Source organism: Daldinia caldariorum, assembly GCF_022478825.1.
Source record: "Daldinia caldariorum strain CBS 122874 unplaced genomic scaffold F4812scaffold_26, whole genome shotgun sequence".
NCBI classification, from domain to species: domain Eukaryota; kingdom Fungi; phylum Ascomycota; class Sordariomycetes; order Xylariales; family Hypoxylaceae; genus Daldinia; species Daldinia caldariorum.
In genome coordinates this window covers 196,401-211,010 of record NW_025953062.1, presented here as the reverse complement: position 1 = coordinate 211,010, position 14,610 = coordinate 196,401, and the positions used below count along the sequence as shown (strand labels likewise).

Genomic DNA, 14,610 nt, shown 5'->3' with positions numbered 1-14,610 from the left:
CCAACTGATACCCAAGGGAAGTTGGAGCGGTCTACGCATCTGCATATTCGTTTCGTCATAGCATTATATCCCCGGGCATACACAGGACTTGTAACTTGTCTTTTCCTTTCTTCGTTTTCGCATCGGACATACATAATCACAGCATTATATGCGCCTCGGACTACAGGGAAGATCCGAGGGGAAGGGGCTTGATTCGGCAGCATAGCAAGACGGACGGGTCATCCGGTATCATTCTCGTACACAGAGGACGGTTGCTTTTGAGGATTATGGCAGGGCCGACTATTTGGGCATACAATGGTGAGAGATACGCAGCAGACATTATCTCGCAAAATAATAGTGTTTATAGGGGGATCCTCATTAGTCGAGCTGGGCGAAGAAGTGAAAACAAGTAGGGAGAGACGGCGGGGCCGCTGCCCGAATCATTGTACATACCAACCTACTTAATGTAAGCAGTCAGCAGCACCCGGGAACTAATAAGGCAAACTCTGCTTCAGAGAGCCATTCGAAAGATGCATCGTGTTATTCCGTGAATGGCGGAGGTTATATGGCCAATTAACAATTATTTAGTTATCGCTATCTACCTACTTGATAAGTTGATATTATTTAATAACAGGCTCGAGTAATTACAGGTAATCTTATTCACTAGTTGCTACTGGACACCTGTCGAATCTATACTATCTTGGTCATGTTTATTCCATTATTCCATTAATAAGTCTCTAATTACCTAGGTACCTCCTAACATGATTGTTGTAGGTACCTACCTACCTGTAGCTGGAGGCCTGCAGACCTTAACTTGGAATGTAAGTACCTTTGTAAGTCTATGAGGCAACATATGCGTGTAAATGTAGCACAAAGATACATACTTCAATAGAAGCCGGTTCCAATGAGCTTGACTAGAGGTACTTATCAGTCAGGCCCCAGGGGCTCTCTCCAACGGCAGAAGCCGCTTGTCCTAAGGCGGCCTAGCGGGGACCTGGACGTGTCCAAATGACGGCATCAATGATGCTGCGCCTACCCCGAAGCCGCCAAAAAAAAAAGTAAAAGGCCCTATGATTTCAAAAGTTGCCTTTTTCCACTGCCAAGGTTTTTTTTTCCGGCATTCTTTATTTAACTTCTTTCCTCTCAACAAATTATCACCCCGCCGCCGCAGTTGATATTTGTGTAAATTGAAGCTCCTACCATCTTTTACTAGCTTGGTTTTCTAGATTGCCCAACCAGTATTATTTGCCTTACTATCAGCCTTCTTGCGAGAAAAGAAAAAAAATCGGTGAAGGAAAAGAAGATAATAGCTACCTGTTACACGATTTCGCAACTCCCTAGCTACTGAACACGACTAAGGCTTCCTACCACACACACACACTTTCTCTCTCTCTCTCTCCTGCATACGATTAGACGACGGGCGGATTTGTGTTCGGCAGCGGATAATAGACGAAGACGGAAGAATGTCGAAACGAACGGGCGGTGCGAGCAATGGCGCCGCGGCAAAGTCCAACCAGACGAGCGTTACTGATGAGCCTTGTACGTTGTTATCCAGCGCGGGCGGACGGAACTAGCTGGTCTATCAGTCTAGTCTAGTTGTATAAATGGGGTGCTGTTGTATGATATACGATATTAATACTAACGGTTTGGTTGTATAGCGTATAAGAAGCAGAAGGACCTGCTATCGTCGACCACGGGCCATTTCTCTTTGCTGAAGGCTTTGCACATGGCGGATTACATCACTGAACTGAACGGTATTGTTTCCCGCCCTTCGGATACATCAAGGCATGCTTTGTCTATGTTAGGAAGACATTGTCGCTAACGGGTTTTATTCTTTACTTCGTAGGCGCCTGCGGTATTCTATCCGTCTTCTCGTCCCTGCGCTACTGCCTTGGCGACCCCTCGGACAAGACGAACGTATACCTCGCGCTCGCGTTCCTGCCCTTCGGACTGTTCTTCGATTTCATGGACGGCCGGGTCGCGAGGTGGCGGAAGAAGAGCAGCATGATGGGGCAAGAGCTGGATTCGCTGGCAGATTTGGTACGTTCTTTGATGTGATGATCACACTACTACTACTACTCTCGTTGCTTTATACACACATGCATACCTACCTCCTTATCCGGCCTATGTGTACCCCGCCACTTTTACGAGGAACTTTCTTGGCCCTTACCTTCAGCTACCTATTCCGGAAAGCTTTTTCTTTTCTTCTTTTCTAGTGCTACGCGGCATAAGATGGCAGCAACCGTGTAACCCAATTTCAATCTACTAACCGAGCTGTTTGATCAGATCTCCTTCGGCCTGGCGCCGGCCTGCGTGGCGTTCAGCATCGGCTTGCGGACGCCGGTGGACCAGGCACTCCTGGCAGCGTTCGTGCTGTGCGGGCTGACGCGACTCGCGCGCTTCAACGTGACGGCGAACAGCGGGGATATCCCCAAGGACGCGAGCGGCAAGGCCAGCTATTTCGAGGGCACGCCCATCCCGACGACTCTTGGGCTCGACGCCCTTATGGCCTGGTGGGTCAGCAAAGGCTGGATCCTCGACCAGGTCCCCGGCGGCGTCCTATTCCCCGGCACTGCCTTCGAGGTCCATCCCGTCGTCGCGTTGTTTTTGATTCACGGGTGCTTGATGTGCAGTAAGACGCTACATGTGCCGAAGCCTTGATGTGATGTAATGAAACGTTCGTGTGTCGAATTTACGAGACTCCTCTCTTTCTCTCTCTCTCCGCCCCGTCCGTACCGTTATCATATGAACAGGTGGGGAGGGGTTAAATATGCGTGGTTAGGTTTTTATGTGGCCTGTATTTTCTATTTTTCTCGGGTTTTGGCTCGGAGCGTTTGGGGTGTAGGGGGGAAATAGGGAGGATGATGATGATGATGATAGATACCTACCTAGGTACCCAACCTACCTACTCTACTTATTTTGTTAATGAAATGGGGTTGGGAAGGGTGTGTTTCTTCCGGGTATGCGGTACAAGGGGGATAAAAAATAGCGGAAAGAAAAGAAATGAGCGAGGGGAGGGGGTGGAAATGCTTGCTACTGTTGCTGCTGTTGCTGTTGATGTTTGTGTATGGGGAGGAGAGGGGAGGAGAGGGAGGCGGGAAAGGAGGATATCACGCATATAGTAGGTGTGCAGGTAGACAGGTAGACAGACAGGCATACACATAGAACGAGGATAGCGGACAGGGCAGAGCAGAGCAAGAGAGCGGGTTTGTTTTTGCGTTTTGCGAGTCTTGAAAATGTGCAGGTTTTCTCTCTCTTTTTTTTTTTTTTTTTTTTTTTTGTTTTGATCTTGTTCTGGTTCCGTTATGGTGAGTGAGTGCATAGGCACGGAATTAAATTATTGCGTAGTAAGGGGGAAGGGGGAGGAGGGAAGAGGGAGGAGGGAAGAGGGAGGAGGGAAGAGGGAGGAGGGACATTTGTGTAGATGGGGGAAGAATAGGTCTTGAGCTACACACATGGATATATAGGAGGTAGGTATCTAGGTAGGTAGATGAGAGAGAGAGAGAGAGGTCAGAGTAGTTAATGTTGTCAAGATAAGAGTACCTTAGGTAATGTTAGGTATGTATGAATTTGTGAGATACGGCGGATGGGTCTTGGTGTTTATTTGCTTGTGTGAGAATTTTCCTCGGGGGGGGGGGAGTACATAGTGCCTAGGCACATGCCATGTGAATGGATAGACAGATGCATACCTAGGTACCTAAGGTACCTAGTTCCTATATCAGGTAGCCTAGGACGTTTCTGGGAAGACAAGAGGCGGTTTTACTCTGGAGAAGGCGTTAAACTAAACAACTGAACTGCTGGCATATGAGGTATGTATAGTATACATGGAGGTAGGAGGTAGGTATATATCAGGTAGATTTACCTTACCTTACCTTACCTTACCTTACCTTACTTGACCCCCTTCCGGCGTAGATACATAGATAGATATATTAACCCTAGTTTACCTACCTAGGTAGCCAGCCAATGGATCTTTTCTCCTGAAAACTCCCGGGTCTTTTTAAAAGGATATACCATACCTTACCATACCATATCATGTCATATCATGTCATGTCATGTCATATTCGATCTGCCCTCTAGGACACAGTGCATTGTAGCTCTTGAGAATAGTAGGTATAGTTGATTTATGTATGTACCTAATGTATGTATTTATTCCTTTCTCTCGTCCTGTCGTAACTAGGTCAGGTAGCTACCCTACCCTACCCTGACCTAACATATCTCACTCGTAGAAGGGAGGACTATCGTGGGAGAACTACCTAGGTACCTAATGTAACGAGATCAAGTGCACAAGTAGTCTGTCTCTTGGTCAACCCCCTCCATCGCTTCCTTGCCTTAGGTATTTCATCGTATTCATCATCATCATCATCATCATCATGCTTGTGCCAATATTACTTGAAAAAAAAATACCATCGCGTGGGTAAGCCAAGTCCAAGGCGAGCTGCACATCTCTCCCCCCATCTCCTTCTCTCTTTCTAATGCCAAATCGGACCTCGTCAGATATCATGATCCTATCTCCCGTATCAGCCCCCGGAGCACCCCCTTCTCAGCCAGCGCCCGCACCCAGCAGTGTATCGCCGGCGTGTAATCGCGCTGCCGTCCGCGTATGATATCCACCGCCTCGTCGACGGCCGCCATCTCGGCGACGTACTGGGCGTCGAGCGAGTCCTGTTCCGTCTTCAGCTCCCGCGCCAGCGCCAGCGCCTCGTCCGCGTCGAAGCCCGGACGGCTTTTCGTCCTGGCCGTGTACGGAGCCGGGAGCTCGACGGACAAGATGGATTCGCGCGTCAGGTTCCGCTGGGCGAGGTGGGACGTGGGGAAGGACGCGAAGGGGTCCGGGAAGGTCCATTTGGCATCGCCCTTGAAGCGCTCGTGGAGAGCGTGGGAGCAGGCGAGGCTGGTGGCGAGTTCCTTGGTCAGGGTGTCGAGAGGCGATTGGCAGATGGCTAGGAGGCTGTAGGATGAGAACTCCGAGTTCCGCGTCATGCGTTCCTGGATCGCCGTGCTCGCCGTGTCGATCCACGAACCGGATACGGGACCTATTGCAATTTAGGGTCAGCAAAGCGAATGAGACAGCTCGCTAGAAATGATAGAGGATATATATACCGAGACATAACGGCTGTGCTTGGAAGCCATCCAGTTCCCAGACTTGGCCGTTCACGGGCACGTAGGCGATATAATGGTAATTCGTCTCGGCGACTTTTTTCCGTGCGGCGCGGCTGGACTTTTTTTGCGTCCTTCTCTTCTTCACTTGTACCGACTCCTCGTATTTGTTCTCAAGGCTCAGATCTTCAGAGAGGAGGTCGATTCGTCTATAGAATTAAGTTAGAAAAAGCCACGAGTACCTAGTATAAGAGACATGGTTGTTATGTACCTTGCGACGGAATTATGGACGCTTCGGATGAAGTCGTTCTTATCGAGCGAGTAACCTCGATGGGGAGGCGGCAGTTGTCTAGTCGAATTTTTGAACTTCTCAAGCTCTTCACCCAGGACCGCGTCTTGCGCGTTCATGACAATGTTCATGAGCGCAACGGTGGCACAAGCATTGGCCGTTGTCTATTTGCCTATCAGTCATCAAGGCGAAGCTTATACATGTCGCAAGAGAAACCCATACCTGATTCGCGAACCAGAGATAGTCGGGACATTCCTGCCGATTATCCTCGTTGGTCGGCTCATCATCCCCTTCGTATTGGAATAGAAAAATGAGCCCATGAACGGGTTTCCTGCATCTTATCAGCATTGCGATATAGAGGATGCCGGGGATTCATCTTACGGCAGGAATTCCAGGATATCTGGATCCAGGCTGTATACTTCTTGGGCCTTGAAATATTTAGCTCCGAGTTCTTGTAGTATCGCGTTGAAGAATCCCTAGTAACGGGTTAATTAAATAAACGTATGGATTTATATGAACTCAAACTCATGGTTTAGGTGCCCAACTTACCGGTTCGGATTCAAGTTCTACCCAACCGCCGTATTCCTTCCGCTCATCCTGAGACATTCGACTTAGAGCTGCTTCTAGGAGGGGACCAGGTTCTTCCGGAACGATATTCTCCTCTGCAATGCGCGCCGCCTTTCGCTTCGGGCGGCTTGTGGGAATGGCAGGTTGGACAGGTTCTTTGGAGGCGGGATTGTCATACTTCTCGTCGTATTTAATAGGCGCCTTCGTAGCTCTACCTGAACGACGCACGCCATTATTAGCCGTGCTAATATTCTGGGAATCGTCATTTTGGGCGTTGTCCGGAGACACGGGAGGCGTCGCAACCTGTTCGAGTTCTGCCATGATTGCGGTAATGAGGGGGTCTAGAAGTTGTATAAAACGGCGTCTAGGTGATATTGGCGTGAAGATGGTAATTGGCGTTGTAATGCACTTAGTAACGAAGAAAAAGGTGTTAAGTGTGGATATGAGTTGGCAACCAACGGTAGCGAGATGCAGGAGTTTATTTTTTAGTTTTAGACGGCGTGGATGAAAATTCTCTTTTAAGGTGTCATTTATTTAAAATAGGAAACAGCAACTGCAGCCTGTTTTCCCTTTCTTATTCAATCGCGCAGCCTATGTCTATTCCATCAGCAGAGTACATATATACATCTACCTAAGGTAGGTAGGTATGTTTTGCAGTTAAAAGATGTGGCATCGACTTACACGCCCAGGGTATAAGCGATGGTTAAGACGGGTTGAGGCTCAAGCGCGGCTCTATAAAAGTAAAGTGATATATCATCATATAAGAGGATTAAAACTACATATAGAACTGAACCAAGTGTTTACTAGGTATTATTTTATCCATCCTGCTGGCTAGATATTTGAACAGGCTGTGATCTGTGTCAACTACCTTTTGCATAAAATGACTCAGGGATTTTGAAAGCTTGGGAAACACAAAGGCAGCCGTTTGATACCTCAGTTTGGTATACCTTTACGAGCAGAAGAACACTTGCCCGGAGCGTGGCACAGCTCGTCTCTGGCAGATCCTTTCCTTTCCGTTCTTTACAGGTAATTGGTATACTCCATAGATTATTGCCTGCATATATGTGCATATATGCATAGGTATATCAACAATGCTGATGGTAGGTTTCTTTTCTTTGTATTAGTTAACGTGAGCTCGGTTAGAAGCTGAGATACGGTCGAGATGCGTTGATGTGACTTGTGATGTGATAAAACTGAGGGGATGGAGCTGATGTAACGGAATAATTTCCGACTAACTACCTAGGTTAGGTACTCGTTGGTGGTAGTATTAGGTATGAGGTCTGTATTGTGTAATTGATTGGTTTATGAGCAACATCGAAGCAGCATGGAAGCAACACGAAGGTAATAATGTTCCATGGTAAGTTATATTGGTTATATCGTGTTAGGTAGGTGTCACTGTGTAAGAGCTAGGTACACAAGCTTGAAGCTTCAGGTACCATAGAGGTAGCTACCCTGTCCCCACTAACGTTACGCATAGCCCTGCCCCACGCTATCATAGTGCTCAATAGTGCTTCCCTTCCATGACTGCTAAATTCAATTAACAAAAAGGTCATAGCTCCTAGGTACCTGATAAGAAAGGCAAGATAAAAACAAAAAAGAAAACGATAACACCTGGCGAACAGCTGTGCGTGACAGTCAAGCAGGCAAAAAAAAATCTTGGCACCATTCAGAAATTTAGAATTCCTTGGACGCGCCCGCGTCGTTGATGTTGCTTATATTATTTTTTATTACAGGCCAACCCTAAAAATTCCCGCCCGCTCTGCCCACTTCGACAAGCTTCAATCAAGGTTTAGGTAGGTATTTACATACCTCCCTTCTTTGCGCTGGCGAGACAACCCGGTGTATATTTTGCCTTGAATAACACCTTGATTGGTTGAATTCGAGTCAAAAAAATATCTTGACACTTTGTCCATATTTTCTTCCGGTTTTTTTTTTTTCCTTTTTTTTTTCTTTTCTAACGGAAGATTTCACCTACTCGATCAAGTCAATCTATCAGCCAATTTATACCCGACTCGATCGCTTTTTTTGTCTCCCTTCTTTTGCTTCTCCTGATGGTTCGTCCCCATCACGGAATGCAATGAATCCAGGGACGCCGCGCGTGGGCGCTGGAGGTTTCCCTCAAACACCGGCTGCTGCTAGAGCCCAAAGGCCACGTCCAGCACAAGATGCAAAACCTCGAACTTCTCTACCAACCGCTCCCGAGAGCCAACCTACTTCCGCCCCGACCACCCAGCCCGTAATTCCTACAACCCTCATCGACGCACCTACTCAGCGATTCTATGCCTTAGCTATCTACGTGGCCTTGTTGGGGTGGCGCTTCTACGACTGGATACAGATACTAGAAGACAATGGCGGCTCATTCTACTTTTTCTGTAAATGGGTCGTCTTTGACTTTATCTTCTTCTTTTCTCTGCCTTCCATGCGCATACCTTGGTTGGAGCTAGCTGCCCCGACCGTCTCCATGATCTTCTTCGGCCATCTGGTGTTTAACTGGCTCTTAATGTTTAACATTCCCGTGCCTTGGCATTCCTGGCTTCTCGGTCTGGCCAAGGTGTTCTACGACAAAGAGCTTGCTATCTCCGAGCATAATGTCAAAGTCTCGAGCATTCTGCATAATTCCTCTCTCATTATGGGAAAGCAGATTATTAATATTCTGCCCGAAGGGTAAGTTCAAATAACCTTTTAAGTAGACTTTCAAGTAGACCTTCAAGTAGGTATATATACAAAACTTGTTACTGACTTGGTATAACAGCTCCGCCCTCCTTAATCCCGAAAAGAACCCTTACTGCCTCGGTCAAGGCCAGAACGTAGCCAGCGTCCCGATCTACTTCAACGCTACCGTTCCAGTCGAGGTCGAACTTCTTCGTTTTGATCTGGAGTCAGATTCTCAGGAGGTGTTGAAACTTAGCCGTAAAGAGATCAAGGAAATTGCCAAGCAGTCAGCAAGATCTATGGAAGATGGAACCCTGGGCATTTACAGATATGACATTGGCATAAAGAAGCCTGGCGTTTATCAGCTAAACAAAGTCCTTGATGAGTATAAGCTTGAGGTTCAGAGGCTTACCGAGCCTACATACATTGTCCCTTGTCCGAGAGCCCGTGTTCGTACGGCGCAGTCGGCTACGAAATGTATCGGTGATTTATCCAATTTATCTCTGGATGTTTATGGGACGCCGCCGCTAAAGATCGTCTATAGCCGGACCATTAATGGGAAGGACCACAGTTTCCATTTCCAAAGTCTCCAACCCGATGGATTCTCTTCTCCTCTGCTTGCTCAAAAATCCACCATCATGCCCTTAGGAGAGGAGGACTATACCTGGGCCAGGTCACAGGCGGTTGAGGTAGGCTTGAACGAGTCGATGAATGCTGCTGGGGAGTGGCAGTACTCTATTGACGAAGTCCACGATGTCTTCGGCAATGTTATACAGTATCCCCAGCCGGAAGATCCCGACGCGAAGCCTAAACCCAAGCACTTATTTCAGAATTTTGTTGTGCGAGAGCGACCCAGAGCTACCATTGTGGGCTGTGACCCCAGCAACCCGCTCAAGGTTGCCAAAGGTAAATCAACAACGCTTCCCGTCAAGATTGGGCGCCCAGGTCAAACCCCGGATAGCGTTTCGCACACTCTAACCTGGATTTTCTCTCCGATTAACACCCTTACTAAGAGTGGCGATCATGGCGACGTTGTCGAGGTGGGCACGTTTACCGCAAAGAGTGTAGATGATCAACCCAAGATCAGCGCGCCGGGTCTCTATACTTTGAAATCCGTATCTTGCGACTCCTGCGAGGGGGAGATTGAGGAACCCTCATCTTGCCTATTGCTCAACCCCCTCGAACCTACATTGTCGATCCAGGCCGAGGAGATTCCGGACAAGTGTGCCGGAAACTCTATTGGATTACGGGTGAATCTGGACATGATTGGAACTCCTCCGTTTAGAGTTGCGTACACCGTGGCCAGCGACTCTGGCCAGACTAGAAGGGAAACGGTCGAAATCAGAGGACTCAGACAACAGATCGACCTTCTCCCCAGGAATGCTGGACGCTACCAATATCGCTTTAGGCGGATTGATGATGCTATTTACACCGTCCCATTACCTTTAACCGATGAATATTACTTGGAACAGAATGTCAAACCGCCTGCGACAGCATATTTCAAGTCGGAGCCTCGTACTATCAATGCCTGTCTGGATCAACCGGTAAAACTCGACGTTGCTTTACTCGGAGATGGTCCCTTTACTCTTGAATGGGAACTGGTACACGAGGGTAAAAGGAAATCTGAGAGAGCGACGGGCATTGAAAGTGACACGTTCACTATCGAAACCGCTCCATTATCTACTGGTGGCGAGTACACCTTATCTCTAAAGAGCATTCGAGATAAGACAGGATGTCGTATATTCCTCAAGGAAGAAGCCAAGATCTCTGTGCGACGTCAACGACCACGAGCAGCATTTGGCGTTCTTGATGGCAAGAGAACTACTACTGTGGTTGAATCAGCTACGGCAAAGCTTCCCCTGAAGTTGTCGGGTGATGGACCGTGGATAGTGAGCTACCGCAACCTTAATGGTACTTCCGAGGAAACCGGCGTTCGCGTCGCGAAAACTGGCAACGATTTCATCGAAGCGAAGGAACGGGGAGTATATGAGATCATTGACGTGAGAGACCATGGTTGTAGTGGCATCATCAATCCCCAAGCCAAGTTTTTCGAGGTTAAGTGGTACCCACGTCCCGAGCTATCGTTCTCGCCAAGCGAATCGATCCGGCCCGCAGAGAAGGAAAACAAATTCATCAAGAGAGATGTCTGCGAGGGTGATGTGGATGGAATTGAAGTTTCACTTCAGGGTAGGTTATTTCCGTACTACCTCTCTTTTGTTTCCATTTGTGCTAACATAGATCTTAGGCTCGCCTCCGTATCACGTCGAGTATGAGGTTAAACATAAGCCGAAGGCAGGTTCGGGCTCAGTGGCCCGAAAAGAGTTCGATGCTGCCCTAGGGAAAGCATCTATTGCCCTGGACACAGCTAAAGCTGGGTTATACACCTACACCTTCTCTGGCCTATCGGACAATCTCTACAACAGCAAGCAAAGTTCTCGACCACTCATCCTGGAGCAGACGGTCAATCCCAAGCCGTTCGCCTCTTTTGTCAAACCCGGTCAGACGTTCAAGATGTGTATGTCTGAAAACAGCCCGCAAGAATCTATTCCTATTAGGCTAGAGGGCAAAGCACCATTCTACGTCGAGGTGGAGATTAAGCCGCATTCTGGAAATCTACCGGAGATATTCAGGATTCCTAACATCGAGACCAACAATTACGCCATTCAAATCCCTAGGCAATACCTAAGGCTTGGTGGTCAGCAGATTAGGATCCGCAAGGTGCGCGACGCCCGTGGTTGCCAGCAGAAGACGGAAAGTGGTGGGGGTGTGGTTCACATTCAGCTCTATGAAGCGCCATCAATTTATCCTCTCGAGCAGCGGACTGATTATTGCGTTGGCGAACGCATCGCTTACACACTCTCGGGCACGCCTCCTTTCGAAGTACACTATGAGTTCGCTGGCAAACAGATGAAAGCCAAATCCCAAACCACCAATTTCCGCCGTATTGCCGAATCGCCTGGCGACTTTACGATCAACAGCATTAGCGATAAGGGAAGCGAGTGTCGGGCAGCCGTCAATCTCACTAAGACTATTCACCCCATGCCCAGCGTCAGGATCAGCAAGGGCCGCGTAATCCAGGTGGACATCCACGAAGGAAGCGAGGTCGAGATCTTATTCGAGTTCTGGGGTACGCCACCTTTCGAGTTCACGTATACTCGTAGCACCAACGCCCGGAAAGGACAGAAGAGCCAGATATTGGAGACGCGACATGATATCAGCTACGAACATAGTAAGGTGATTACGGCGAACTTGGAAGGTACGTACGAAGTGGTAGCCATCAAGGATCAGCACTGCGCTTTTTCGACCATGGGGCCCGACGGTAGGGACAAGGGTCAGAAATCGCTGAAGTACTAAAAGAGCTACCGCATAGCGAAGCAGGAAGAGAGGGGGTTTGGACATTTGGACATGGACATGCGGGAACGAACAGGCCGCATATGAGGAGCACGTGGAAATAATGTACAAGGACGAGGAGGGGGGTAGCTACGTGCAGCTGTTAAAGGGGAGCATTGCATGAGCATGGCGTTCCGGTAGGATGACAACTTTTTGCTGAAGGGGATTGCTACGGCGGTTCCCACAAATATAAAAACGTGATTCTATTGTAAGACCTAGTACGATCGAGACATGTGCTTGTCGTTATGCGTGTACGACCGGCAGAGACAGACAGGGGTGGGACTCGGAGGTAAACTTGTAGGTACCTGGTTAGGATAGTCACGTCACGATACCTATGATATGATATCAGCTTGGAGGGTGAAGGGCGGAGGGGGAGGGGGAGGTGGACTAGGTTAGAGATGTTCTGAACTGAACTGAGCTGAGCTGAGCAGGGCTGGGCTGGGATGGATATATCCAAGAGCAATGTTCTATGTGCTTAACATGCCTGTTTCAAGTGTTGAAAATTCAAGTGGCTAACCAGTGAGTTTGAGTGAGAAGTTGGGTCAGGTATACCGTATGTATATCCAGGCGGTCGAAGAGTAAGTTGGTGAGTTGGTGGGTTGGTGGGTTTGGTAGACATCTATGTATGAGGTACCCTTATAAGTCGTAACAACTCCCCGTTCAAGCACATACGACCATAGGATCTGGAAAACTCGGGATCCCGTCCGCTCTCCCATTAGATAAACCGGATACCGCTGGACTAGTAGTCGGGTCGGTGACGACCGGCGAATCCCCAGTGTTGTATGTTTTTTTTTTTTTTTTGGCCTCCGTCCCTTTTTTAGCCTTGCGTTAGGAGGTAAACCTGCTTCCTTTGGTTAGGTAGGTAGGTTAGGTACCTCCTACAGGTAAGGACACGGGAGGATGGGTATAGTCGGCTGTTATCGAGGAGAAAGGCGAGGTTGTCGTATTGTCGTAGTACGGGCGGCTTTGTGTATTGTACTATGCATAGAAACGGTCTTAGCTGGGTGGATGGATGATGTCCACGAAATTTTAGTTATCCGGGGACCGTTTTCGGCAGACAGGATGTCAGCGGCGATAGAGCACTATTTTAGTATCGTATTAACTACGGCATATGCCGCTGTTGTTCCTCTTTGGTCTCACAAGCTTTTCCCTTCGTGATCCGTGGTCCGCGGAGCTTCTTTTTGCTTAACGGCCTTTCTACCTAGATATACAGAGCCTAGCAAGCCTAGTAGCTTAGCAGCTTAAGCAAGAGAAGGCGATCTAAGATCCTAGTACGAATCTAACGGAAGCCTAGGACCTAGGTGAGTCGGCGATCAAGTGACTGAGGCAGTGAGGGTAGGTGTATGTGGTAGGTACGGCACCTAAGGTATTTAAATGACCATAGCTCTCCGGACATAGCAGATCGTGTAGACGGTAGTTAGTTCGGACTTCATATCCGTCTTGTTGCTAACCCACTTCCTTCTCCTATAATGATATAACCGACTTTCGCGTGGAAATTAATATGATGTGGATGAGGTGAAGTCGATGCCAAGCATCGTTGTGAAGCTGTCTCCCCGAGTCCTCGGGTCGCCTAGCCAAGGACTGCTTGCTTTTTTTTGCCTGCCTACCGGTAATACTATCCGACGGAACAACGCCGTTCAGGTACCGAGGCGATGTGCCGTCGTAATCTACTAGTAACCTACGCACATACATACCCATTTCAAGAACGTTATTACTATTCTCCAACGGGATGACTTCCCGGAAATAACTGGTCTACATGGCATGTTAGGTAATGTTCCTAGATGTCAAAAATCCTTTATTATTCTAAGCAACAGACTGTATGTGTACCTAATGCACCTAAGGTATACACTACCTGACATAGGAGATAAGAGGGAAGGGTTGTCCCCCTTCACGACTACTATGTAATAGACGAATGAATCGAATCGGTCGTTGCGAAGATAACTCATTACCAACTTTTTTTCAGAAGGATATCTGTTAAGGGGTTTAGTTCTTGGTCTAAAATGGGGACGGGATCACCTAACTTTTCTCTTCTCTTCTCTTCTCTTCACTTTCTCTACTAGCTAGTAATATTTCCTTAACATGTAGCTCTTTTGTCTTCGTGAGGCTGCTTTACTAGTATGTTTATTAATCTATACCTGTTAACCAAGTCTAACTTTAGTTACTCTACATATTAACTAGTATTTTTTGTGGAATATTTCCATCCGTAGTGGACTTATAATTAGCGAGTCTACCTGGCTTTCCAGGCCCTAACGGCTCAATATCCGGCAGCTTTATGGACATCGGACTTGTCAACCGACTCGACAAAGAGTGAGGCTTAACACCTAGACACTCCATCGGAGTTAACTAGCTACCTAATTTTCTTATTTGTTTATTTCGTGACGAAGGGTCGTAACGATGTACGTCTCTTCTTTAGCATCTCAGCTATTACTTTTTATTTATTGAACTGTGAATCCAATTCTTATTTATCGGGTTTATAAACCATCTTCTTCATTCTCGTTGGAATTAGAAAACAAAAACATGGAGACAGTGATTTAGGATAGTTACCTAGCGTACTGAAAGGAAAAGTGATGCGGGATCTTCACATAAGCAGATCAATCAAATCATGCCAATCCCGATCACGACGCCTCGATAAAGTG

General features: G+C 47.7%; 4 protein-coding genes across 4 annotated transcripts; 2 read left to right on the top strand and 2 right to left on the bottom strand.

Annotated features, from left to right (window-relative positions):
- Positions 1-920: 920 nt before the first annotated feature.
- On the top strand, positions 921-3,258 carry F4812DRAFT_446507 (CDP-diacylglycerol--serine O-phosphatidyltransferase). Its single transcript, XM_047935649.1, has 4 exons — positions 921-1,518; positions 1,638-1,733; positions 1,826-2,019; positions 2,266-3,258. Exons 1-4 carry the CDS (start codon positions 1,443-1,445, stop codon positions 2,638-2,640), a joined length of 741 nt encoding a protein of 246 aa, XP_047785865.1. The 5' UTR covers positions 921-1,442; the 3' UTR covers positions 2,641-3,258.
- A 1,072-nt stretch (positions 3,259-4,330) lies between these two features.
- On the bottom strand, positions 4,331-6,455 carry F4812DRAFT_243375 (cysteine proteinase). Its single transcript, XM_047930651.1, has 6 exons — positions 5,915-6,455; positions 5,747-5,841; positions 5,588-5,696; positions 5,348-5,529; positions 5,080-5,285; positions 4,331-5,012 (listed from the first exon to the last, which is right to left on the bottom strand). The coding sequence occupies exons 1-6, from the start codon at positions 6,251-6,253 to the stop codon at positions 4,477-4,479; spliced, it is 1,467 nt and encodes a 488-aa protein (XP_047785864.1). The 5' UTR covers positions 6,254-6,455; the 3' UTR covers positions 4,331-4,476.
- Positions 6,456-8,009: 1,554 nt separating this feature from the next.
- On the top strand, positions 8,010-11,938 carry F4812DRAFT_463645 (uncharacterized protein; the record flags this gene model as incomplete). The annotated part of the gene is made up of 3 exons (XM_047938246.1): positions 8,010-8,596; positions 8,685-10,771; positions 10,830-11,938. 3 exons carry the CDS (start codon positions 8,010-8,012, stop codon positions 11,936-11,938), a joined length of 3,783 nt encoding a protein of 1,260 aa, XP_047785863.1.
- Positions 11,939-12,040: 102 nt separating this feature from the next.
- F4812DRAFT_243350 (uncharacterized protein) lies at positions 12,041-12,782 on the bottom strand. Its single transcript, XM_047930650.1, has 2 exons — positions 12,527-12,782; positions 12,041-12,306 (listed from the first exon to the last, which is right to left on the bottom strand). Exons 1-2 carry the CDS (start codon positions 12,688-12,690, stop codon positions 12,144-12,146), a joined length of 327 nt encoding a protein of 108 aa, XP_047785862.1. The 5' UTR covers positions 12,691-12,782; the 3' UTR covers positions 12,041-12,143.
- Positions 12,783-14,610: the final 1,828 nt, after the last annotated feature.

Bases quoted from the DNA above. Each gene is read 5' to 3' on its own strand.
- F4812DRAFT_446507 (XM_047935649.1), top strand. From the start codon at position 1,443: ATGTCGAAACGAACGGGCGGTGCGAGCAATGGCGCCGCGGCAAAGTCC. The intron at 1,519-1,637 runs GTACGTTGTTAT...TTGGTTGTATAG, and splicing joins GAGCGTTACTGATGAGCCTT to CGTATAAGAAGCAGAAGGAC. The intron at 2,020-2,265 runs GTACGTTCTTTG...CTGTTTGATCAG, and splicing joins TGGATTCGCTGGCAGATTTG to ATCTCCTTCGGCCTGGCGCC.
- F4812DRAFT_243375 (XM_047930651.1), bottom strand. From the start codon at position 6,253: ATGGCAGAACTCGAACAGGTTGCGACGCCTCCCGTGTCTCCGGACAAC. The intron at 5,842-5,914 runs GTAAGTTGGGCA...ACCCGTTACTAG, and splicing joins TAGAACTTGAATCCGAACCG to GGATTCTTCAACGCGATACT. The intron at 5,697-5,746 runs GTAAGATGAATC...GATAAGATGCAG, and splicing joins GATATCCTGGAATTCCTGCC to GAAACCCGTTCATGGGCTCA.
- F4812DRAFT_243350 (XM_047930650.1), bottom strand. From the start codon at position 12,690: ATGGGAGAGCGGACGGGATCCCGAGTTTTCCAGATCCTATGGTCGTAT. The intron at 12,307-12,526 runs GTATACCTGACC...ATCATATCATAG, and splicing joins ACCGCCTGGATATACATACG to GTATCGTGACGTGACTATCC.